This window comes from Lathamus discolor, chromosome 3 (genome assembly GCF_037157495.1).
Source record: "Lathamus discolor isolate bLatDis1 chromosome 3, bLatDis1.hap1, whole genome shotgun sequence".
In the NCBI taxonomy this organism is placed as follows: domain Eukaryota; kingdom Metazoa; phylum Chordata; class Aves; order Psittaciformes; family Psittacidae; genus Lathamus; species Lathamus discolor.
This window is the reverse complement of record NC_088886.1, coordinates 85,580,297-85,606,317: the sequence shown is the minus strand read 5'-3', so window position 1 is coordinate 85,606,317 and position 26,021 is coordinate 85,580,297. Positions and strand designations below refer to the sequence as shown.

The 26,021-nt window shown below is 38.2% G+C and overlaps 1 protein-coding gene across 5 annotated transcripts in view; it reads right to left on the bottom strand.

The window, feature by feature from the left end:
- The window catches only part of TTN (titin), a 247,435-nt gene that overhangs the window by 52,308 nt on the left and 169,106 nt on the right, over window positions 1-26,021 (bottom strand). For all 5 annotated transcript variants that reach the window (XM_065670238.1, XM_065670240.1, XM_065670239.1 and 2 more), the window contains 45 exons: window positions 25,634-25,936; window positions 25,162-25,536; window positions 24,761-25,063; window positions 23,996-24,295; window positions 23,607-23,903; window positions 23,223-23,507; window positions 22,843-23,136; window positions 22,148-22,447; window positions 21,733-22,041; window positions 21,450-21,640; window positions 20,551-20,980; window positions 19,738-20,046; window positions 19,182-19,330; window positions 19,058-19,090; window positions 18,819-18,948; window positions 18,424-18,723; window positions 18,019-18,336; window positions 17,633-17,929; window positions 17,231-17,530; window positions 16,221-16,535; window positions 15,971-16,119; window positions 13,730-13,880; window positions 13,358-13,639; window positions 12,974-13,276; window positions 12,585-12,887; window positions 12,189-12,470; window positions 11,445-11,744; window positions 11,046-11,348; window positions 10,637-10,945; window positions 10,274-10,555; window positions 9,744-10,043; window positions 9,302-9,595; window positions 6,243-9,209; window positions 5,824-6,144; window positions 5,430-5,714; window positions 4,935-5,234; window positions 4,267-4,569; window positions 2,947-3,222; window positions 2,535-2,834; window positions 2,142-2,444; window positions 1,626-1,925; window positions 1,213-1,500; window positions 824-1,120; window positions 432-734; window positions 35-340 (listed from right to left, as the gene is read on the bottom strand). In XM_065670238.1, coding sequence (XP_065526310.1) covers window positions 35-340; window positions 432-734; window positions 824-1,120; window positions 1,213-1,500; window positions 1,626-1,925; window positions 2,142-2,444; window positions 2,535-2,834; window positions 2,947-3,222; window positions 4,267-4,569; window positions 4,935-5,234; window positions 5,430-5,714; window positions 5,824-6,144; window positions 6,243-9,209; window positions 9,302-9,595; window positions 9,744-10,043; window positions 10,274-10,555; window positions 10,637-10,945; window positions 11,046-11,348; window positions 11,445-11,744; window positions 12,189-12,470; window positions 12,585-12,887; window positions 12,974-13,276; window positions 13,358-13,639; window positions 13,730-13,880; window positions 15,971-16,119; window positions 16,221-16,535; window positions 17,231-17,530; window positions 17,633-17,929; window positions 18,019-18,336; window positions 18,424-18,723; window positions 18,819-18,948; window positions 19,058-19,090; window positions 19,182-19,330; window positions 19,738-20,046; window positions 20,551-20,980; window positions 21,450-21,640; window positions 21,733-22,041; window positions 22,148-22,447; window positions 22,843-23,136; window positions 23,223-23,507; window positions 23,607-23,903; window positions 23,996-24,295; window positions 24,761-25,063; window positions 25,162-25,536; window positions 25,634-25,936 — 15,345 coding nt within the window. The remainder of the gene's footprint in view (window positions 1-34; window positions 341-431; window positions 735-823; window positions 1,121-1,212; window positions 1,501-1,625; window positions 1,926-2,141; window positions 2,445-2,534; window positions 2,835-2,946; window positions 3,223-4,266; window positions 4,570-4,934; window positions 5,235-5,429; window positions 5,715-5,823; window positions 6,145-6,242; window positions 9,210-9,301; window positions 9,596-9,743; window positions 10,044-10,273; window positions 10,556-10,636; window positions 10,946-11,045; window positions 11,349-11,444; window positions 11,745-12,188; window positions 12,471-12,584; window positions 12,888-12,973; window positions 13,277-13,357; window positions 13,640-13,729; window positions 13,881-15,970; window positions 16,120-16,220; window positions 16,536-17,230; window positions 17,531-17,632; window positions 17,930-18,018; window positions 18,337-18,423; window positions 18,724-18,818; window positions 18,949-19,057; window positions 19,091-19,181; window positions 19,331-19,737; window positions 20,047-20,550; window positions 20,981-21,449; window positions 21,641-21,732; window positions 22,042-22,147; window positions 22,448-22,842; window positions 23,137-23,222; window positions 23,508-23,606; window positions 23,904-23,995; window positions 24,296-24,760; window positions 25,064-25,161; window positions 25,537-25,633; window positions 25,937-26,021) is intronic.

The following is a 26,021-nucleotide window of genomic DNA, read 5'->3' as shown; positions in this document are numbered from 1 at the left end:
AATTAACAAGGTAATTTGTTTTCAGTAAACATACTTAAAATGTCTTTGGCAGTGTGTTTATCAGGAACATCACTTGGATCACTGTATCCAATCTTATTGACAGCATAAACACGGAACTGGTACTCTGTATCTTCTATCAGCCCTGTTACGACAAATCGTGTAGCCTGTAAGTTCTTGGGTAGATTGCATCTGACCCAGTTGTCTGTGTCAGCTCTTTTTGCTTCCACTAGATAACCAATAATAGGACTTCCTCCATCATATGCTGGTTTACTCCATGACAGGCTTATTGAATTACGAGTAGTATCAACCACTTTCGGGAAAGCTGGTGGGCCAGGAGGATCTGAGAATTAAAATAACAAAGTTATTGTACCAAATGCTGTGCAAACATATTTAGAAATAACCACGGAAAATATCTGAGGCTTTTAGCTTACATTGAGGATCACGAGCATATACTGCTTTAGACGGTGCGCTAGGCTTGCCAGGTCCAGCTTTATTCAACGCTATCACCCGGAACTCGTATTCTGTTCCTTCTTGGAGTCCAGTAGCCTTAACAGTTCTTTCAATGACAGGCTTTCTGGTTACCTTTGTCCAGTTAAGAGCCTTAGTTTCACGCTTCTCAAGCATATAACCAGTTATTGGTGATCCACCATCATTAGCTGGTGGCTTCCAGCTAACAGTCATGAAGTCTTTTGTTACATTGCTAATTACTGGTGGATCACAAGGTCCAGGTACATCTGTGGAGATTTATTTGGAAGTTATGTTCATATTCATAAATATACACAAAAAATCAATGACCAATTAAACTATATCACAAAGCACTTACCATATGGATTCTTAGCAACCGCTGGTTCAGTGAAGATAGGGTCTCCAACACCATATTTGTTTTCAGCACATATGCGGAACTGATACTCATGTCCTTCAATAAGTTTCTCCACTGTGCAGCTTGTAATGGGTACATTGGCACTGACTTGGGCCCAGTTTGGTCTGCTTGTTTCACGTTTGTCTACAATGTAGTTAGTAATTTCTGAACCTCCATCTTCCAGAGGAGGCTCCCACGAAAGCATTGCACGATCTGCATACATATGTTTGATTTTAACAGAGGCTGGAGGACCAGGCTTATCTAGAAAAAATAACATCACATGGTTATAGCTCTGTCTCTTGCTATATCATTTAACTAAAACCGAATTTATTAACAGTCAGTCTTTAGCTTACCAAGTACTTTAAGTTTAATGGTTGCTGACTTTGTTCCACTTGCATTTTCAGCGGTAATAGTATAGTCTCCTGTTTGCTTCCTGTTAACACTGAACAGCTCAACTGTAGCAAGATTTCTCTTAGTGGTGATCTTAACACCTTCAGATGGCTTTAAAACTTCCCCGTCTTTCTTCCAGGTGATTGCTGGCATTGGCTTGCCATATACGTTTGCCTCCAGACGCACATTAGTTCCAGCTTTTACTGTAAGCTGTGATTGCATAGACAGATCCAATTCTATTCTGGGGGGAACTGAAATGTAAAAGCCCAACAGTTAATCAATCTAGTAATATATAAACATTTCATTCTTCACATGAGGGTTAGTTCAATATACACAGACTTTTATCAGAGTTCTCAAATGCTTCTGTATTTCTTACCATTTTCTGGATGAATGGTCACTGGATCAGAAGGTTCAGAAGGTCTGCTAATGTTAACTGCTGTTTTAGCAATTGCTCTAAATTGATACTGAGCATTTTCTTCTAAATCAGTAGCTGTATACTCTTCTAAGGGTATTTGATGTGGGGTTGTATTGCACCGAACCCACTTATCACCAGGTAATTTGCAAGCTTCAACAAAGTAGCCAATAAGTTTGCTACCACCATCATGCTTTGGTCTTGTCCATACCAGTGATGCAGTACTCTTAGTGACATCAATAACTTCAGGTTTTCCAGGGGGATCTAAGGCAAATAAGATCATGTTATAATCTGTTTTGCAAAAAAACCTAACATATTAAACAATGGCTTTAATAATACTGGATACCCACACACTGCACTCATGGTAAACACAAAAACATAAACATAAGGGCAAACTGAAGATCATAAAGAGTTGAAGGTATATTAAAAATTACCATAAAAACAGTAGTCTCTTGCAGTTTATTGGTGTGTTTTGCTTACCGACTGGTGCTCTTGCTGTGACAAACTCAGTTGGTTTACTAGGTTTACTTGCTCCAGCTCTATTCAGTGCATAAATTCTGAAAGTATACTCAAGGCCTTCGATGAGCCCCACACAAGGGTACTCTGTGGAGCGCACAGCTGTGTCATTAGCTTTCACCCACAGTAAACTGTTCCTTTCTTTGCGCTCAATGAGATAACCTGTGATTGGACTGCCTCCATCACTATCTGGTTTATCCCAAGCAACAAAAATGCAGTCCTTATTGACCTTGGTAATACGTGCATTCTTTGGTTCACTAGGAACATCTAGAAAAAAATACAAATATAGATATCAATTACATACTTTCTTACTGGGAGGATTAAAAAGAGAAATGCTGCTATCAACAATTCACATACCAAATGGGAACCTTGCAATCATCTTTCCAGAAGTAAGTGGCTCAGAAATCCCAAAACGATTTTCAGCACGAACACGGAACATATACTCTTCTCCAGGAATCAGTTTTCCAATTCTGCAGCTTGTCTTTGTGACAGAAGCTAAAGCTGTTACCCAGTCTCCTCGGCTTACATCACATTTCTCAACTATATAGTTTGTAATGTTACTGCCACCATCTTCAAGAGGTATATGCCATGCAAGAGTGCAAGCATCTGCATCTATTTCAGAAATATCAAATGGAGGCTGTGGTGGACCTGGTTTATCTGTGCAAAAATATATTAAGAAAAAATGGATGAAAAAACATGGCAACCACTGGAATATACTAAAACTAGTTTTGTATAAAGCTGAGTTTAAAAATAATCAAATGAAACATACCCATGACTATCACTCTGATTTTCTGACTATCAGTACCAGAGCTATTTTCTGCAGTAAGAGTGTAAAAGTCAGAATCTTTTCTAGTCACGTCTTTAATGATAAGAACAGAAGACTTTTCTGCTTTATGTACAGCAAGGCGACTGGATGTAAGTACATCTTCATCTCCTTTCAACCATTTACAGACTGGCTGAGGCTTCCCATATACATGAGCTTCAATTCTCAGTTTCTTTCCAGCTTTGATGTGAACATGATCAGGCATCAGAATCTTAGGTGGGACTGAAAGAAAAATCACATAGAGACATATAAATTCAACTACTGTGACGTATTAATTTTTTTCTTGTGTTTTCATGTGAAGATTCTCTGCTTCCCTCTTTAGTGAGAAAGACTTCCTGCACCAGTAGGAATGACTTCATAATTTTTAATTTAGCTTCCACTTATGGACAAGTAGAGATTCTGCAGTAGGCAATATCTATTTCAGTCTTTTACAGTCTTACACATTTTGTAAGAGAACATTGTTGAATTTGGATTGCCTTCTCACATGTTTATGCAGGGACTATTGCACTATTAATGCATGACATAAAATACCTCATCCGGAACTTGTTGCTAACTCATTGCTCTTTCTACAAGACAAACACGAAGGAGAAGAAAAACTGAAGTTCTCGCTGAACTAAACCCGTTTCCACATTCAGTCCTTTTATACTCTTGAATTCTTTTGTACAAAATCTTTCAGATTTCTTCAGAAAGAAACTTGGCAGTATATACTTTTTCCTGCTACCGGCTAGTTTTCGTTGTCTTTTGCTCCTGTACCTTCCTCTTTCATTGTCACAAATAAAGTAGGTTCTTCTCATCTGTCCCTTACCCCTACCTCTTTCTCTGCCTCAGATACCCTGACACCTTAATTAGGCCAACTTCTCATGCCTGCCTTTTACTTTACATTCTCAACCAACTCTACAATATAAACAACTTGTTTTATCTTAAAACAGGTCCTACTTTTGGCCCCATTTATGTCTCAAACTACCATTTTGACACTTTTTCTCCTTCATTTTAAGTTTCTTACAGACATTTGTTATTTGTCCTTAGTTTCCATTTTGTGGTTCCAACTGAAACAATACCCACAAAATTCTCTAATAATTCTCAGTTAGTGCTCAACTCTCATCCTTTCTAATTTGTCAAAATATTTAATACAGTTAAACATAATACTCCAGATGAGTTCATAGAGCATATGTCTTTCTGGGACTCAGTCAATGAACTAGAATTCTTCCTCATTTCATTTGTAAAGCAGAATATTGCAACACAGATAGTATTTAGATTGTTACTTACTGAGTTGTTCTTTGATTTCAAATACTCCTTCAGTTTCTCTTGGCAAGCCTACTCCTACTGCATTTCTAGCTGCCACTCTAAACTTGTACTTCTTTCCCTCTTTCAGACCAGCCACAACAATGGAGAGATCTTTGACAACTGAATATTCTGTCCAGCGATCTGCTGGCTGGTCATCTTCTTTGTAGCTAACAATGTACCCATCAACTTTAGAGCCTCCATCACGCAGTGGTGGCAGCCAGCCTAAGGTAGCACTGTTCTTCGTGATTTCAGTAACTTCAAGTTTTCGTGGTGGATCAGGTTCACCTTTAAGGGAAAAAAACAACAACAACAACAACAAAAAAAAAAAAAAACCAAACAAACAAAAACCCAAACAAAAACAAAATATGAAACACATTAAACATTGAATTTCCAAGATTTTCTAACTATTGAATATTTGTTGAATTATTGGACATTACCTGTGCTAACTCAACAAGGACAATATGGAAAAGAACAAAATTCTTAATAATTCATAGATTTTATTATTTGAAAGAAACTGACACAGAAATACTCATGTTTATCACTGAGTAGTTAGTGGCATTGTCCAATTTAGAAACACCAACTTTCAAAGAATTACAAAATCTTACTAAAATTAGAAAGAAAATATAAAATGTGCATAAAGGCATACTTACTTAGCGGATCTGATGCTAGAATTGGTTTTGGTATGTCACTTGGAACACCTTCCCCATATTCATTTACTGCTGTTACTCTAAAGTAATATTCATTTCCAGGTACAAGGTTAGCTATTTGGAAACTAGTTTTCTTCAGTTCTGCAGTGACTGTTCCCCAGGTCTTCCTGTCAGCCTCACGTTTCTGCAGGACGTAATGAGTCACTGGGCTACCACCATCATTCTCTGGAGGTGCCCATGAAAGATGGCATGACATCTTAGTGACATCTGAAACCTTGAAGTCTGACACAGGTCCAGGAGTATCTGTAAAGAAATTTCAATTTATGCTAATCTTTTTCTTTAATAAGCTAAAATTGAAGGGGACTAACAGCTTCCTATATAGGGGGAGTTAGTGTTAGCTGATACAGTTGTGCTCAAAAACTGGGGTCATAAAAATTCCTGCAATGAAGATTTAATATAGTTAAAAAATTGTCTAGCGATATTTCTTTCATTACTTACCCAGGACTCTGACGTTCACAAATACAGCCTTTTCTCCAGCTGCATTAACAAGTGTCAATGAATATTTGCCTGAGTCATCACGTGTTGAATTAGGAATCACACAAAAGGCCATAGTGTCAACCAGATCAACTTGTCCTTTTCTGATAACATTATCAATACCCATTCTCCTCCAGGTGACTTTTGGTGCTGGGCGACCCCTAACAATGGCAAAAAGTCTAATAGGGCACCCTGCCCTGACTGTGACTAACTTTCTCATGCTTGCGTCCAACTCAATCTCAGGAGGTTCTGAAAGAGCAAATTAAAGGGATAAAAATGCAAAGTTTAGCACATAAAATAAAATCAGAGCAAATAAAGTTTGCATGTTAATACTCATAAAGAGAATGGGAAAACTCACCAAGTATTTCTTTGGGAGACACAGCTTCTTTCAGTTCAGCTGGTCGGCCAAGACCAACCTGGTTTTGAGCAGAAACTCTGAACTCATACAACTGGTTTTCAACCAGGCTGGTGGCTGTAAATTCCGTGTGAATAACTTGGGCAGCAACATTGCATCGTTTCCATCCTGCTTCAGGGTCAGCACCCTCAACTTTTGGTCTAATTTCTACAACATATCCAATAATTGGAGCACCACCATCATACACTGGTTTTCCCCAGCCAAGAGTTATTGAACTCTTTGTGCTATCAACCACTCTCAGGTTTGTGGGAGGACCAGGTGGCTCTGAAAGACAATAAAAGTTACAAATAATAACACAGTTGTTCAATTTAGCAATCTGTTAACATTAAAACAAAATACAGTAGAATACAATAGTATGATACCTATTGGGTCTTTTGCTACTACAGGTCTTGATGGCAAGCTTGGTTCTCCAAGTCCAACTTCATTTTCAGCACTGACACGGAATTGATATTCATGACCAGGGATGAGATTAGTAACCTTCTTGCGTCTCTCTGGGATTGCAGTCTTAGTAACAGGAACCCATCTCAGTGATCGTTTCTCTTTCTTCTCTAAGATGTATCCTGTAATTGATTTGCCACCATCATATTCTGGTGGATTCCAAACTACAGTCATCTCTTCTTTGCTAACTCGTGTGACATCTGGAGGGTCAGGGCGTCCAGGTCTATCGTATTTTGTTTTTGCGATAATTGGGTGTGTTTCTGTTGGTGGACCAGTGCCCATTTTATTCTCTGCACGAACTCTAAATATATATTCGTTACCTTCAATAAGGCGTGTCACATTTGCATAGTTTGTTAAAACAGAGGAAGAGTATGTAGACCAAACCATACGCTTGCTTTCACATTTTTCCAGGATGTAGTTTTGTATTTCACAACCACCATCATCTTCTGGAGGGTCCCAAGTAACAGTACATCTATCACTTGAAATATCAGTGACTTTCAGGTTTCTTACAGGACCTGGTTTGTCCAAGACAATAACAGTAGCGTATGCTACGAAACTACCAGCTGTGTTAGTTGCAGTGATCACGTATTTCCCACCATCACTACGCCTTGATTTTGTGAGAACAAACTTAGATGTGTCAGAAGTTGTTTCAATGCTGACTCTTGGAGATCTAGTTAGATCTGTGGCATCTTTGTCTTTTGTCCATACAACTTCAGGCTGTGGTTTTCCTCTGACTCCAGCCTCAATTCTAATTGTGTCACCTGCTTTTACAGTTAGCACACCACTTAACTTTAAGTCTAGAACTGGTTTCTGCAGATCTTCCTTCACAACAACTTCACCTGTTTTTACCCAGTTACTTTCACCTGCCTCATTCTTGGTCTGAACTCTGAATTCGTAGATCTTATTTTCAATACATTTATCTACCATGTAGTGTGTTTCCTTAATGCTGCCTTTGTGAACCCTTTCCCATTCATCTGAATCTTTCAGTTTTCTCTCAACATGATAACTTAAATTTGGACTTCCACCATCATAATCTGGCCTTCTCCATTTCAGATATACAAATGTCTTTCCTTTCTCTGCAATGTGAAGATTTTCTGGTTCTCCAGGCTTGTCAATAGGATTGATGGCAAGGATAGGAGTCTTGGTCTCAATGCAAGGACCTGGACCTATTTTGTTTTCTGCACAAACCCTGAAGAAGTATTCACGGTTCTCTATCAGGTTTGCCTTTATTAATCGTTTAGTGATATCAGAGGAGACAATTGACCACCCCCTCTGGTTTGGTTGACGGCACTCTACTATGTAATTTGTAATTTCAGAGCCACCATTATCCACTGGACTCTCCCAAGCGATCATACACGAATCTTTTGTGACATAGCTTATTTTCAGGTTCTGACATGGTCCAGGTCTGTCAAGTACATTAACAACAGCAAAAGCTTGAGCATGTCCACAGCTGTTCTTAGCTGCTATTATATATTTGCCATGATCAGATCTTTTGGCTTCTTTCACTTGTAGTTCAACATTAGGTAGATCTTGGACTATTTCAACACGTTTTTCTTGGACTAATATTTTGCCATCTTTAGACCATGTTATGTCAGGATCTGGCCTGCCTTTTACTTTACCAGTAATACGGATTGTTTGGCCTACTCGGACAGTAATTATATCCCGACAGGTCACATCTAGGCTTACTTCTGGAGGAGAAAGAATATCCTTTGCAAGTACAGTTTCTGCTAGTTCTCTTGGTTCTCCCTCTCCCACAATGTTAACAGCTTTTATTCGGAATTTATATTCATTTCCTTCTATTAAACCAGGTACTCTGAAAGCACATTGTCTAATGAGTTCATCTTTATTGATCCTATTCCACTGTGTAGTTCCAGTTTTCTGACATTCCACAATGTATCCCAGGATCGGGCTGCCACCATCTTTGAGAGGCTTTGTCCACACAAGATCAGCTGTTTCTTTGGTTTTGTCTTTTAGTTTTGGATTAATAGGTGGTCCAGGAGGAGTGATAGGACGTGAAGCTTTTATTGGATCAGAGCTTGGAGATGGTTTGCTTAAGCCCACCATGTTTTCTGCAAAAACTCTGAATTCATACGTGTTGCCTTCAAAAAGACCAGTGACTCTGTATTTCATATCAAGTATTGGTGCCTTATTGACACGCACCCATTTACCAGATGCTTCCCGACGTTCAAGTATATAACCAGTTATTGGAGTTCCACCATCAGATTTTGGTAGGGTCCAAGACACTGTTGCAGCATTTTCTGTAATATCATAAACAGTTGGTTTACCAGGTGGGGATGGTGGATCAAACATATGTTTAGCAACTGTTGGTTCTGAATCAAGGGGTGCACCAATGCCTATCTTATTTTCTGCCCGGACACGGAAAATATATTCACAGCCTTTCTGCAGTCGTGGAATCTTAATTTTTGTGTGACTTGTTCCAGAGCTAACCACTCCCCAAGTTTCTTTCTTTGATTGACGCTTCTCAACAATATAATTTATTATAGGACTCCCACCATCATCTTTAGGAGGGCGCCAAGAAATAACCATATGTTCTGGTGTTACTTCAAGAATATTAACAGGACCAGTTGGTGGGCCAGGAACATCCAAAACTGTAAGATGTAGAGCAACAGTTTTGCTGCCAGCTGCATTAGATACTGTGAGTAGATACTCTCCTGTATCTTTCCTTATACAGTCTTTGATGGTAAGTACAGTCGAATAATTGTCAGTCTCAATCTTGTATCTGCCATCTGATTTAATTTCAATGCCATCAGTAACCCATTTTGCAGTGGGAACTGGCACACCTCTCATAATCGCAGGAAGTCTTACTGTGGTGCCAGCTTTAACAACAAGACCTTCAATTAATTTCACATCTAGGTCCACAGATGGAGGTACTGAAATTGGAGAAAAATAGAAATTACCTTTTCAGAGGAAATGCTTAAAGAGAGAAATAATCAGTGAAACAACATGCAAAACTAAAAATTACCCAGTTTTTCTTGACACTCTATTGGTATAGTTGTATCTGGAAGGCTAAGACCAACAATATTCTGAGCTTTCACACGGAATTTGTATATTTTTCCTTTTTGTAGGCCTGTAACAACACAGTCTAGCATAGGGACTGTCTGGAACTTTGTCCACTCATCTGCACCATCTTCTTGATACTCCACCAAATATCCAGTTATCTCAGCACCACCATCACGATCTGGTTTATTCCATACAAGGGAAACTTCAGTCTTGTCAACATCTACATGATGCAGGTTCTTTGGTGGCCCTGGAGGATCTTTTTTTAAATGGCAAAAAAGAAATGGTTACTAGGATGGCCAATCTATGGTAGCAGTGTGCTACATTCACATTAGTATCAACAAGATAATCTCAAAAATTCAAGAACAGTATGAACAAAACTAATCATATAACTGAAGAACACTTACGCAGTGGATCTATAGCTTTAATAGGCTTGAGCGTTTCCACATATGGACCTCTACCATACTGATTCTCAGCTGCAACTCGGAAAACATACTGAGTGCCTTCCATCAGATATTTAGCCAAGTGACTACGTTTCTTGGAGGATGATGAGATGGCTACCCACTGTGCAGAAGCTACATCTTTTCTTTCCACCACATAGTTGGTAATGACAGAGCCACCATCATCTTCTGGTTCCATCCATGTGAGATAGCAAGAATCACTTCTAACTTCACTGACTTGCAGATTTCTGGGTGGACCAGGCTTATCTAATATTGACAAAAATTGAACTCATTATTTAATTGATAACCAGAACATTTTTTTACAAAACTTTGTAAATGGCAAGAGAAATTAATATAGATCATGCAATTTTTAGTCCTTTTTCTACCATGTATTTTTATAACTCAGTTTATTGATATTTTACAGAAAATAATTTATTTCTTAACCTCTAATTATAGAATTAAAACATGCATTATAAAAGGAATATCAAAAAGGTTACCTAAGACCACAACTTTTACTGAAACAGTCTTTGAACCAGCTGGATTTTCAACTGTCAGGGAGTAAATTCCACCATCTTCATGGACAGTGTTACGAATTTCAAGCTTACTGCCAACTCCTGTAACCTCAATATCAGCTTTGGGTGAGACCTCATGATCTTCTTTCTTCCACGTAACTTTTGGGAATGGAACGCCTTTAATAACAGCACTAAGTCTCAGGGTATCTCCAGCTTTTACATGCTGTTCTCGGGCCATGTTAGCATCAAGTATCAGCTCAGGAGGTTCTGGAATCAAAATTATATGTTTTTAGAAAATGAAGAAAAAATCTCTTCTTAGGTAAACTTGTCTGAATTTATTAAACTCACCAAGTCTGTCCTTTACTTCTACTGGATCAGGAACATAGGCTGGTTCAGATTCACCTGCTGCATTGACTGCTTTGACCCTGAATTTATAGGTCAAACCCTCAGTAAGGCCAGTGACTTTGTATTTTGTTTCAGGACAAGAATCTGCTGTAAGATTAGCCTTTTTCCATTCTTCATCTCCAACCTTCTGATATTCAACAAGGTAGCCAATTATCTTGCCATTACCATCATGACGTGGTGGTTGCCAAGATAAATCAACTGAATTTTTAGTTTTATCTACTGCTTCCGGATTAATGGGTGGACTTGGTTTTGCTGTTACAAAAAGAAAAAAAAATAAGGAAAAGAAATAAACTTATTTTCTAGCTGAAGAGAGCATTAAAATTTCAATGAGAAATTATGTGTAATGCTTTACCGATTGGATCTCTAGCAAAAATTGGCTTTGATGGTGGACTAGGATCACCAACACCAATTTCGTTTTCTGCTGAAACACGGAATTCATATTGACAGCCTTCAAGGAGGTCAGGTACTTTGAACTGAGTACCGGGGAAAATTGGGTCTTTGGTAACTCTGACCCATCTTGGAGCCATTGTTTCCTTCTTTTCTACAATATAGTTTGTTATTGGCTTGCCTCCATCATATGGTTTATTCCAAACCACTACTGCAGAGTCTTTGGTAACATCCTTAATGATTGGTTGCTCAGGTGCATCAGGAACACCTGGAGAAAAAAAAAGGCAAAAGAAAATATTTTATGAGCTCTACAAACAGAGTAAAAATTAAAGTATCAAAGTAAGATTGCAAATGAATAACATACGGAAACGGTCCTTGGCTTTCATCTCATCAGAGATGAGAGGATCACTTATGCCGTAAAGATTTTCAGCATAAATTCGAATTTGATATTCTCTTCCTTCAAGCAGTTTAGGAATTTTGCATGTGGTCTTTACTGTGGCTGATGTAACTGGCATCCACAAGTCTCTATGTGTATCCTTCTTCTCAATAATGTAATTTGTAATTTCACTGCCTCCATCATCTAATGGAGGTTTCCAGGAAACTATCATGTGATCTTTATGAACTTCATCGAATATAACTGGGCCTACTGGAGGTGATGGGCGATCTGTTTAAGAAAAAAATAAAGCATACCCATGCTATTATATGAACTTCACATAAGACATAGACTAAACAGTGTTGATACAATAAATATATTGTGAAAGTAGAAACATGGCATCACAGTTTTAATAAGGAATCAACACCTCGAAACTATTCCTCTTTAATGGGACTTAATTCCTTAATGCTTATAAAGTATTTGGTGATTCATATTTTCTACAGTGTTGACATTTTCTAATTACTTGTAAAGACATAAAACTGTTCATGCCGAATAACTTAATCCAGAGTTAACTATGTACTCTAAATTAATAAATAGTACTTCAGTATAAATAGAATGTAGTAAATAATATTATAATAATAAAGAACACATTTTAATATTCACATTTTATATAGTTCAATGAATTCTAATCACTACTACAAATCATGGACAATACAGTTGTTCAGCAAAACCTACCAACAACATTAACTTGACAAAATCCTTTTCTTGATCCTGTGCTGTTTTCCACAGTAACACAATATTTGCCTGAGTCTTCACGAACAGATTTTACTATCCCCAGGCAAAGAGTAGTAGGAGTTGTCTTGATCTTTGTTCGGTCATCTTCTTTTACAACAATATCATCCTTTAGCCAAGTAACCTTTGGTGTGGGCTTGCCTGAGTAACGTCCAGTCAGGCTGAAAGCTTCACCAACCCTAACAATAAGCTTGTCTCTGAAGTCAAGGTCAAGTGATGGAGGAGCTGAAAGATGATTAAAAACACAGTGTTTACAAATGTCAGCAATATTAATAAGAAAAAGTAAGGAATCAGTAAATGTAACCACTGTTTTAAAAAAAATGTGACAATGATACATACCAATTTCATCCTTGCAGGTGATTGGTTTTGTGCAAAATGATGGTTTTCCTTGCCCCACGATATTGCAAGCACTCACACGATACTCGTAGGTGTCACCCTCTTTCAAGCCTTCTACAGTGTATTTCCTATCAAGCATTTTCTCCTTTGTAACTTTGTGGAATTTCTCTTTTCCAATGAGACGGCTCTCTAGAACATACATGGTGATTTCTGAGCCTCCATCGTATTTTGGAGGATTCCAAGTTAATGTAACAGAGTTCTTGGTAACTGCTTTTACTTCCAGGTCTTCTGGGCGGTCAGGAACAGCTGTGGACAAGAGGAAAACACAGTAAATACATTTTTCTGCATACCCATTTCATATGACAGTAATCCAAATCTGAAAATATACTTACTTATAGGAGATCTAATAACAATTTCTTTGGTAGTCTCTGTGAATGGACCCATGCCAATTATATTCTCAGCTGCAATTCTGAAAAAGTAAGCTTTCCCTTCAGTGAGTCCCTGAACAGTAGCATTTTGTCTTGTAACTGTGTAGCTTACTGGAGTCCAAGCTCTATGGTCAGATTCACGTTTTTCAATTATATAGTTGGTAATAGGAGAACCACCATCATCTTCTGGAGTAAACCATGTCAATTTGCAAGAGTCATTGGTCAGGTTCTCAGTAAGGAATGGCATTCCAACTGGGCCTGGCACATCTGAAAGTAAAGAAGTATTTAAGCACAGGTGCTGAACATTATGAAATTTTACTTGCTCACAAGGATGAAGTTGCTATTTACCTAGCACGTCAACAATAATAGTCTTCTTCCGCTCACCACCGGCATTTTTAGCAAGTAAAGTGTATAGACCCTGGTGGCTCCTCTTGCAATTCTTGATAACCAAAGAAGAACTAATAGCTGTTTCTTCAATTTTGGCTTCTTCTGGTAAAGCTTGGTCATCCCTACTCCAAGTCACTGTTGGAGGTGGTTTTCCTGAGACATATGCTATGATTCGAATTACTCCTCCAGCATGAACAACAATTCTGTCCCTGACACTTGCATCCAAATTAATATCAGGAGCCACTGTGGGAGGTTAGCAAAAACAAAATTAATGATTTTTTTTTCCCACTTTCACTTAGAGGTACTGAAAATGTAAATGTAAATGATAAATACCAATTCTGTCCTTCATTTCGATAATGTCTGTAACTTCTCCAGGCTCTCCAATGCCAGCAGCATTCACTGCTCTAACTCTAAATTTGTAAAAACATCCTTCTTTTAATCCTGCCACAACGAACTTTGTTCCTCTAATTTCTTTATCTTTTACCTGGAAAAAAATATTATAACATCAGCTAACATCAAGGTATCATCAATTTCTTTGTGATGTTTGAAGCAAATCTTAAACCAGAAGTTGTTTCAGATTTACAAGCACAAGACAGTCTTAAGCATATGTGGATCTAGCTCACACAGAATTCTTCAGAATCTGTGTACAGAAATGCAGGACATAGGCATTCAAGCTAATTTGAAGATCAACCTTCCTGATAATTCTAACAGACAAGGATGTTATAGCACTTACAATAGTCCATTGACTCAGAATAATTACATGTAATTTTGGACAAATAACTCATGTAGATGACAGTGGAAAAAAAAATTCTTTGATACTTTTAAACCCAATATGAAGCCTGTTTACCTGGAAATAGTGCAGCAAATTTAGGTATTACTTAAGATGCACCCAAATGCTTATGGAAATACAAAAAGTAGCCAAGGTATGAATCAGTTAAATTTTAAATAATGCAGAGGAATCAGCAAAGAGAGGGGCTTTGCTGGAGAGGCTGGTGGGGAATGTGGAGCTGAAAGGCAGCCTTGCCTGCAGTGACCATACAGTTTGAGATTTTTAGGGTGGCAAGGAGGATGCACAGTAAGATGGACTTCAGGAGAGTGTACTTTGGCCTCATTAGGGTTCTGCTTGGTGGACTTCCATGGGACAAAGCCCTGGAAGGAAGAGGAGCCCAGGAAAGCTGCATAATATTCAAGGATCACATCCTCCAAGCTCAGGTGGGCTTGAGAGGTGGGCCAGCACAAACCTCATGAAGTTCAACAAGGCCAAGTGCAAGGTCCTACACCTGGGTTGGAGCAATCCCACGCATAACTACAGGGTGGGTGGAGGATAGATTGAGAGCAGCCCTCTGGAGGACTTGGCGATGTTGATTGATGAGGTCATCATGAGCCAGCAGTGTGTGCTTGGCAGCCCAGAAAGTCAGCTGTAGGCTGGGCTGCATGAAAAGGAGTATGGCCAGCAGGTCAAGGGAGAGAATTCTCGCCCTTTGCTCTGGTGAGACCCCACCTGCAGTACTCTGTTCAGCCCTGGGGCCCCCACCACAAGGGGGATGTGGACCTGCTCAAACAAGTCCAGAGGAGGACCATGAAGATGATCAGAGGGCTGGAGCACCTGTCCTGTGAAGACAGGCTAAGAGTTGGGCTTGCTCAGCCTGGAAAAGAGAAGGCTCCAGGGAGACCTTATAACAGCCTTACAATACCTAAAGGAGGCCTACAAGAAATGTGAAGGGGGACATTTTACAAGGGCCTGTAGTGATAGAACAAGGGATAATGCCTTTAAACTGAAAGAGAGTAGATTTAGATTAGACATTAAGAAAAAATTCTTTACTATGAGGGTAGTGAGGCACTGGAACAGGTTGTCCAGAGAAGTTGGTAAAACTGGTTGTGTTTAAGGCCAAGTTGGATGGGGTTTTGAGCTACCTGGTCTGGTGAAAGGTATCCCTGTCTGTGGCAGGGGGCTTGGAACTAGATGATCTTTAATGACCCTTCCAACCCAAACCATTCAGTGATTCTATGATTATTAAAAAAAAAATAAAAATCAGTAGTGCATTATTGAAAAAATATTTCAGTAATGAACTATTAAAAAAAAAAAAAAAATCAGTTCCTGACCATGGCGGTGGAGCTGTTACTAGATGATCTTTAAGGTCCCTTCTAACCAAACCATTCTATGATTCTACATTCACTGAAAATATAGGGACATAATGATTGCAAACGATTTGGTAAAGTCTGATACCAGTGAGTCTCACTTTTGTGCCAGTTCTGACGTGGTCTTGTCTTTTATCACAATTATCTACATATGTTCTCACATCTTTACACAGAAATTTAAATTATTTCATTTATTTATTTTTTTTCTCAGTTTAGGAAACTGCAAAATTAACTTGATGTTGTGGAGGGGGAATTACTGACTCTTACAGTTGGTCTTATGTTTTAAACATATTAAGATAATTACGGTGCAAATATATGAACTTTTAGAAAATAACTTGCATAGTGAAAATATGTAAAAAATATATCTTTGGGAGATTTATTTTGATAGACACACAGAGAAAATAAATGCAGATACCACAATATTTTTCTACCTACCCGTTCCCATTCTTCCTTTCCTTCCTCTTTATACTCAACAATGTAGCCAGTGACCCTGGAACCACCATCCTTTAGTGGTGGAGACCATTCCAAATCCACAGAAGACTTTGTCCAATCAGTAACTTTTGGAATAGGAGGGCCAGGCGGGGCTGAAAAATATCATCATACATCATAATTACAGCATAACAATATGTTGTATGCTCTTATCTGAATACTTTCACATTCAAAAATACGAATCTAGAATACTTACCAATAGGATCTCTAGCAACTGCTGGATCAGATGGCATGCTTGGTGGACCAACACCAGCTGCATTGATAGCTGAAACACGGAACTGATATTCTGAGCCTTCAATAAGACCTGTAACTTTGTATGAAACTCCTAGTGTCATAGGTTTGATAGGATCACGATTAACCCTGGTCCATCTCTTTCCACTAGTTTCTTTGCGCTCCAACCAGTAACCAGTAATAGGAGAGCCACCATCATGTTCTGGTTCTTCCCAGTTTACAGTCATTGAGTCACGTGTTATACTGCTAACTGTTGGCTTGTCACAAGGTCCAGGAACAGCTGGGTGAAAAAAAAATGACACATAGCTTGTGAAAAAACACTAAAGAAACAGAGAGATAGCTAGAATGCAAAGAAGAGCTATTCACTCACATGGTCACAGTTGCATTAGGTAGTTACCTATCTGCATGAGACACCTGCCCTCTCAGCTTCCCATCCCTGTTCAGGTACATATACTTCTGTGAAACATAAAATATCTTCCCTTCAAATTACAATTGTAAAAAACTTGTTTATTTTGCCTTACTGGATCTATCTAATTTCACTGCCCAGCCTAACCTTGGATGTTTTAAGAATGATTTTCTAGTGAAAGCCTAGTATTTCTTCTACATCAGAGCTATTCTGCCTAATTTATCTTTCAAAACTGAAGGCAGGAAAATGACCTTTCCTGATCTATCATGTAAAAAATGTCTCAAACAAAACAGAATTACCTGAATCTTATCAGATAAATCCTTATTCATACATTAAAACCTTAAAAAAGCTTGAGTTTGCATTTTAATATATAACACTGAGAGAAAAAAAGTGTTTTTAAGTACTACATGTGCTTTTAAGAACTAACTACTAATGCTAAAACTCTTCAAGCTAGCCTAGAAAACCTATTTACATGAAGAGAGAAAAGTAGTAGTGGTATTTAACAGATACTGTACACATACCAGCATACTAAACCAACAGACATAATTTGGAAGCGTATTTGTACTTACTGAAAAGGTTTCGTGCTGTTTCTGGTTCACTATCCAAAGGTTCTCCAATACCATATTTGTTTTGCGCCATAATGCGGAACACATATTCATGGCCTTCCATCAACTTGGGAACAGTGAATAAGCATTCCTTAGGCTCATTAGTAACAGGTACCCATGTCTTCCTATTTGCTTCTTTTTTCTCTATAACATAGTTTGTAATCTTAGAACCACCATCATCTAACGGAGGAAGCCATGATATTGTCATTTTATCAGCCAAAATGGATTCAAATTTAATAGGTCCCACTGGAGGCCCAGGACGGCCTAAAAGACACAATTTATAAAGAAGAATTAATTAAAATGTTATTAAAAGTAACACATGAATGGTATAAATTGATGCAGTGCATAAGAGTTCTTGATAGCTACCCAGAACGTTTAGTCTCATCTCCTTTGAAGCAGTTCCTAGATTATTTACAGCTGTTATAGTATATAAGCCTGTATCATTTCTGCGAGACTGTTGAATTAATAAAGTGCAGCTATCTTCACCAACAATCTTGTTGACATGTTGATCATACATCACTGGTGTTTTGTCATCTGGTTTCTTTGGAGAAGCTTTTAGCCATGTTAATGTGGGGAAGGGTACACCCTTTATCTTGGCCACAATGTTGACATCTGTTCCTTCTTCAACCTCCATGAATTCTTTGAGTTCAATAGATGGTGGGCCTACAGAAAATATTGAAAAAATTAACATACAAAAATACTTCTTAATTTTAAAATGGAATTTGTATTTGCTGGTATCAGTTAGTACTTACATGTCTGGTCTTTGACAACAAGTGGGCCAACAGTGGCTGAAGGCCTACTAGGACCTGCTATATTTACAGCTTTGACTCTGAATTCATATTCTCCACCTTCAACAAGATCCTCAACAGTAAACTTTGTTTCTTCCACGTCACGTCTGTTGCATTGCTTCCAAGTCTCCTTCACTTCTCCTGTACGATCCCAGCGGAGACATTCAACATTATAATGTGTAACAGGAGCCCCACCATCATTCTTTGGTGGTTTCCATGTCAAACTCACTGTGTTCTTGGTTACAAGGCCAATCTTTAGTTTAATAGGTGGATCAGGAGGATCTTCACAAACAAAACAGAAATGTGAATAAATCAACTGTACAGTGCCATCTGACTTTAAAGAATTTGTTTGACTTTGATTTTACTTACGGATTGGATCCCTGGCTGTGGTCCGTTGAATGGTTTCTGCAGGAGGGCCAACACCAAAACGGTTTTCTGCACGTACCCGGAAGAAATACTCTTGGCCAGATATGAGATCAGGTACAACAAAGGAAGTACTTCCACAGTTTGCATTGACTTTAGTCCAGGCCTTCCCATCGATAGTTCTTTTCTCTATAACGTAGCCTCTGATTCTATCTCCACCATCATCATCTGGCATCTTCCAGGAAAGTTTACAACTACCTCTTGTGATATCACTTACTTTTAGGTCTTTTGGTGGACCTGGGACATCTGTTAAGACAAAAGCACAAGAATTTTACATAAGTACAGAGAAAAATAAAGACTAAAATCTAGTATCCAAATACTTCAATGTCTGTAAGACATACCAAGCACATTGACTCTGACATGCACAGTTTTTTGTCCTGCTTTGTTCTTTGCTGTAATACTGTATCGTCCAGAATGACTTCTGTTGCACTCAGGGATGATAATTGCTGAACGTGTTTCAGTTGCTTCCACCTGTGCATTACAGAAAGAGAAGTAATAGATACACTTTAAATACTTCTGTTCGAAAAATGCAACACTATGTTACAAAATGCAACAATATTACAAAAAATATTTGCTTTACCTGAGCTTCTTCAGGTATATTATGACCACCCTCCTATAAACAAAACAAAATTATGTAAATATGAAAGGTGATAGGCTTAAATGTCTAGAAAAACATGTAGAAAGAAGCTTTTTCTTTTACTAACCTTTGCTGTTGTCTTTGCTTTTCCTTCAAACTCCCAAAACGTTTTTGGAACTGGACGACCCTTGATAACAGCTGGGATTTTTATTGTTGTGCCAGCACGACAAGAGAGAAGATCCTGTGCTCCAATATCAAGGAAGATTTCTGGTTCCTCTGCAAAAATATTTAAATATATACATTTTAAGAGGTACTGAAAGTAAGTTTCTGTCAGCACTGATCTAAAACCCCAAATAAACATGCAGAATGCAGGACTATGAAAGAGAGGTTGGGTGTGTGAAAAGGAATCTGGGAAATGGATGAATAGAAAAATTTGTTGTAGTCATTTTTTCATAAAATACACATTATTTCTTCAGTATGACTGAGGTGCTCATCAGTTTTCTAATGGATCCTGCCTTGGCAGTGGTCATCATGACACTTTCAAAAATGCTTGTCCATCTTTTGTTACATTTTTGCATAATCACTCTGTTTTGACTTTAGCTTGGTTGATAACCTGCTTGGACATTCACAGCAGTAGGTGGCATTTAGGTGTAAATACCTAAATTAATTCCCAGAACACATACCTAGAATATCTTGGACAGGTATTTCTGATGTTGCAGGACTTGGTTCTGATTCTCCAGCAGCATTTACAGCTTTCACCCTAAATCGATATTTTCTGAGCTCTTTCAAGTTGGGAATAACACATTCACAAGTAGGAAAGAGTTTGTCTCCTTCATTCACCTTCTTCCAGTCAGAACTACCTTCATCTTGCATTTCAACAATATATCCTTTTATAGGACTGCCGCCATCCTTTTGTGGAGGCTTCCATGCAAGAGCTACAGATGATTTGGTTTTATCTTTGACCTCTGGGCAAGATGGTGGACCAGGAACAACTTGTAAAACAGCAACAAGTAAATTACCTGAGAGTTAGTGTCTGCATACATTTTTTTCTGAATATTTTCTAGAAGAATGCAAGTATTTTCACTTTCTTTTGCCATGCATAGTGTATAATCATAGAACATGCACACTAATTACATATAATGCATTATTAAGGGATCCTTAAGGTTACAAGGCATAAAAATTTAACTCTTCAAGAATAAAGAACAATAATACAAAAATCTGATTCTGAACACAGGTTCATTTGGTAGTGTTTGCACTGGTGTAATCACAATTTAAGGTTCTTAAAAGAGGTAAAAAAAATAATGAAAGCTAATTATTTTCAAAAAGCTGACAAACAGCAAATCAGAAAACTGCTGTTTGAGTCAATATATACTTTTTGGCTTAATATAAACAAAGCATTGGATTAATTGCATTTAATTCAATATAAATTATAGCGGCACATTTTGGTTCTGGTGTGATATAGTCTTTTAAAACAGTCACACAAATTATATACTTACATATGGGATCTGCTGCTAAGGCAGGATCTGATGGTTCACTGGGAGGACCAATTCCAGCAAGATTTTCAGCCATAACTCTAAACTGGTATTCAACACCTTCAGCCAAACGAAGCACATTGTACTGTAGACCTTTTACTGATGGCTTTGTTACCGGAGCCCTGTTAACACGTGACCAGTAGACACCTCCCACCTCTCTTTTCTCCAACCAATAGCCAGTTATTGGACTGCCACCATCATTCAAAGGAGGCTCCCAAGTCACCAGCATTGATGATCTGGTACGATCTAAAATTTTTGGCTTGCCAGGGGGTCCAGGAAGGCCATAGGGATCCTTAATAACAACTTTTTCTGAGAGGCATTCATCACTTATTCCATATTTGTTTACAGCCCGGACTCTAAATTGATATTTTTCATTTGTTGCAAGATTCCATACCTGAAAGTAAGATTTAAATCAATACTTGGCTACTTTCAGAATAAACTTTAATAAATTTGTTGTTACGCAGCAGTTTTCAATTTAAATTGTCTTGGAATCTTAGTGACATACCTATGCTTACATACTACACCTCTGTATATAATGCCCTAGGGCTATTATTATTTCATATGCATGCGACCAAACTTTAAAAGTGTTTTGGTTTTGCAGTTGATAAAGCTATGAATAATGCTGAAAAACGGAGAGGAAGATGTCTTCTAAACTAATCTGAGATTAAATAGCAAAAGGAAACTTTTTTTTTTTTGTCACATGAGGAAAACACACAGACATAGATGGGCAACATTCATCCAGTGATTCTGGAGTCTGAATGGAGCATGAGCAGGTATCTGCAAATAGCAGTTTTCATTAGATGTGCATTATTGTTATTTTTTATGCATATTAAAGTATGTAATAAAGATATTTTATAAATTACCCCAAATCTTCTGTCAACAACACTTTTGGAGACTTCTTCCCATTCAGCTTTCTTCCTACTAGCATCACGTTTCTCAATAATGTAATGGGTAATTTCACTACCACCATTATCAAGAGGCGCATCCCATGTTAAATAGCATGATTCTGCTTTAATATCAGAAACAGCAAGATTTCTTGGTGGAGAAGGACGATCTGTATGAAAACAACAGAGCATAGAATCACATTAAGAAAAAGGCAAAATAATTCTATTAGCTTTCATTTTTTAAAAAATGTTGCATCCTTACCATACACTTCAACATGCACATTGCGAAATGCAGTGCCAAGACGATTGGAAGCTCTCACAGTGTAAGTGCCTTTATCAGCCCTCACTGCTGCAGGCAGGATAAGTTCAGTTTTTGCCTCACTTCTAGATACTTCTTCCTTTGTTATCTTCAGTGCATCAGATGTTTGGTCTATTAAAACTTCATTCTTGTCCCATTCAATCTTTGGCATTGGCAGACCTGTCACATCAGCAGGAATATTAACCGGTTCTCCTGCCTTCACTTTGATAGTATCCCCTCTCACAGCCAAGCGTAATGTAACAGTTGGAGGTACTGAAAACAAGAAGAAAAATGGCAGATTAAAGATTGAGATAAAACAGAGAGATTGCCTTGCAGTGTTCTGGAGATACTTGTATGGATTTCTTTAAAGCAGATATACCTTCATCATCTTGTATAACTACATTGAGAGGCAGTGATGGTTCACTTTCTCCAATAGCATTGACAGCTTTGACACGGAATTCATACATATGAAGTTCATCAAGTTTATCAACAAGAAGAGATGTTGTTGGACAGAGTCTTGCATTAACTCTTTCATAGTCTTTAGAATCATGTCTCCTCTTCTCAACAATATATCCTAAGACTGGACTGCCACCATCACTACGTGGAGGTTTCCAATCAAGTGTAATGCTTGACTTTGTCCTCTCTGTGTACATAAACCTCTCAGGTGCTGTTGGAGGACCTATTAACATGGAAAAATTATAATCAAAAAAACATTTAAAAATCAGAGAATTTTTAATCATACAGATATAGTGTCTCTGGCTTTTTAAAGCCATACCTTTTGTATGCAAAGTATGTGAGTATGGTTAGGGATAAAGTTTCTCATGTATGTGGATAAAAAGGTAAAAAATACTGTCTCAGTAGATAACAGTATTTTGTTACATAAAGAACCATAGCAGTTTCACAGAACTGACTCAGGTATCTGACTGAAGTAATTAATCTAAAGCAAATGCTTCAACCAGTAGAAAAGTAAATAAACTTTCTATATAGAAAGGAATCCACAAAATAACACTGGTTTATTAACCTACAATTAAAAATTGTTTAACCCCCCCCCCCCCATAAAATTAGTCATCTTACCTAATGGATCAACTGCAAGAATAGGTCCTATTTCAACAGGTGGACCAGTACCAAACTTATTCTTGGCACTAACACGGAATTTATATTCTTGCCCCTCAACTAAACCTGTTATATCACATTTAGATCTCTCTGTGTCTACAGCTAGTCTCCATGTATGCATTTTGGCATCCTTTCGCTCAACAATAAAGCCTGTGATATCACTGCCACCATCATCTTCAGGATCAGACCAGTTCAGCAAACACATCTTTCTGTTTGTGACCACTGGCTTTAGGTCAAGGACTGGCCCAGGAACATCTGAAAAACAAAATCAAACAAGTAGGATAAAGCCCAAAGGTTGTCTCACCAGAAGAAATGCTCAGTTGATCGTTTTTTTTTCTTACCAAATACTTCTACTCTGGTTCCTGCAGATTTGGAGCCACTGCTATTGGTAGCAGTAATTACGTATCTTCCATGGTCTTTTCTTAATGCATTCTTAATGGTTAATTCAGATTTTGTGCCAACATTTTCAATAACAACTCGATCTTTGTCTAATTCACCCTCTTCCACAGCCCATACAATGGTGGGAGTAGGACGTCCTGTCACAGTAGCAGGAATTTTAATAGTTTGCCCAGCCATGACCTGAATGCCTGCTTTGACAGAAACATCCAGCTCAACTGTGGGAGGTTCTGCAGAAAAGAGAGAAACAGTTCATTAGTTCAAAGGCGAGATTCAAAAAGACTTTTTAAGAAGTTGGATATTTCTTGAAACTAATACAATTGCAATACCTTTAGGTTCTGCAACTGTTGTGGGTTCGGTTTCACCAGGTGGTCCTTCACCAGCTGCATTAAGTGCAGTAACACGGAGTTTATAGTCTGCACCTTCTCTGACTTCTTTAACAGTATACTGTCGGACCTTAATGGGTTTCTCTGTGCAACGTGACCACTCGTTTACTCCCACCAGTTGTTTATATACATGGTAACCGGTAATATCTCCACCACCATTGTATGCAGGAGGCTCCCATTCTAACTCAATAGAAGTTGAGCTTGTATCAGCAACCCTTGGAACCGGTGGACCAGGTGGCACTATAAATAAATAGGTGCAAATCAAAGTTAAAGGTTTAAGGTGGATCCTGCTCTGTCTTCTGTCTGCTATTAGCTTCTGCTAAGCTACTTACTTATTGGGTCCTGTGCAGTTTTTGGATCTGATGGGGGACTAAATTTCCCAGGACCAGCTGCATTTTCAGCACATACTCTAAAGATGTAGGTTAAACCTTCCAATAGTCCGTCAACTTTTATTTCCAGAGCATTCACAAGGCTCCTGTTGACCCGAGCCCAGTGAGTACTATTAATTTCACGTTTTTCAATCCAATATCCTATGATTGGGCTGCCATTGTCTTTTGGTTCATTCCATTTAACCAACATACTGTTGCTGGTAACATCCTCCACATCGGGCTTATTAGGTGGATCTGGTGGAGCTGAAAAAAAAGAATTGTAATGTTGTCATCATTCTTGTCTTTCCCAGAGCTTACTCGAAGCTAAGAGAGAACAGATATGAGAAATTACTAATTTTAAGTAATTCATAGGTCTTCTACTCTCTTTCTTGGGAACTTTGATTTCTAACTGCAATCAGTGATCACTGGTTCTCTCTTTTTGTAAGAATATTAGTTTACTGAATACAGAGAATGTCACTATTCAAATGTCAGGGTTTTAAGTGTGAAGTTTTAAGACGGTGATTGCCATTCTTATTCCCTTATCCATGAAAATAGATTGTTTTCAATATTTCCCTTTATTTCAATGGTTTAAAATATGCAATAAATAATAATTATATTGCTCAAACTTCTTGTGGGAAACATTCACATAGATGAAGCTGAGTATTCTAAGAGTCTGTGTAGTTTTACACTGGTTTTCTGAAAAGGTTGTATTTCAAAACTAAAACTTACAGAAAGGATCTTTTGCTGTCATTGGTTTTGAAACACATGGTGGCCCTGATCCAACTCTATTTTCAGCAAATACACGGAAGAGATATTCTTTTCCTTCAATCAGTTTTGTTACATGGAATTTGCAATGCCTGAGTGTTGAACTGACAGTGACCCAGCCCATTTCAGCTTTGGTATTGTCTTTCTTCTCCAGTACATAATTTAGGATTTCACTTCCACCATCATCAAGGGGAGGCTCCCACTTGCAAATGACAGAATTTTTCCTGACATCTTCAAATACGAAGTTGATTGGAGGCCCAGGTGTATCTGTTGATAAAGCAATAAAAATTATGAGTAATCATCTTGTGCAATTCTTACCCAATACTCTGAACAACTTAGTGTTTTTAAGGATATTCATAATATACCTAAAACATTGACTTCACATGAGGCTTTCGCAACACCGTGATCATTTTCCACTTTAATTGTAAATGTGCCATGGTCAGCTCTGATGGAGTCACGAACTGATAGTATAGACTCTCCTTCTTTGTGGTTGTCAATACTCATACGTTCTGGCAGTGAAAGCTGGAAAGGTTTCTCTTCTTCAGCTTCATCCTTCTTCTTCCTTGTATATGCTGGTACTCTCTTTTTGATTTCCTCTGGTGTGACAACTTCATCATTCCTCAGCCAAGTGATAGATGGATAAGGTGACCCTGCAATATGTGCCTCAAGTATGATCTCATCACCTCTTTTCACCTCAAGGCCAGACTGTAGGTTTGCAGCGAGGAAGACTTTTGGAGCCTCTGTAATAACACAGAATAATAAATGGTGAGTAGAATATTCCAATGTATTCAAGCATGTATGGCAACTACTACAAACAATCAAATGAGCAATTCGTACCAATAGGATCCACAGCTTTCACAAAAGGAGTAATCCGAGAAGGCTCACTAATGCCAGCAGCATTCTCAGCACGAACACGAAACTGATATTCCTTTCCTTCCTCAAGACCTTTCACTGGATAAGTTAACAGAGGCACCAGATAGTCATTGCACCTCTCCCACCTCTCCTTGCCCTTAGCGAGCTTTTCTATTATGTAGCCCATAATCTTGCTTCCACCATCAAACAGGGGTGGTTTCCATGTAAGTGTTATGGATTTTGATGTTGGATTATGGACTTCAAGGTCAACAGGAGGATCTGGAGGCTCTGTGGAAGAGGAGCAAAAGAGGGATTATATGAGAAAAGAAAGTTAAAAGATTTTAGTTAAAACTCAATTTGGTGATTAGTAGTA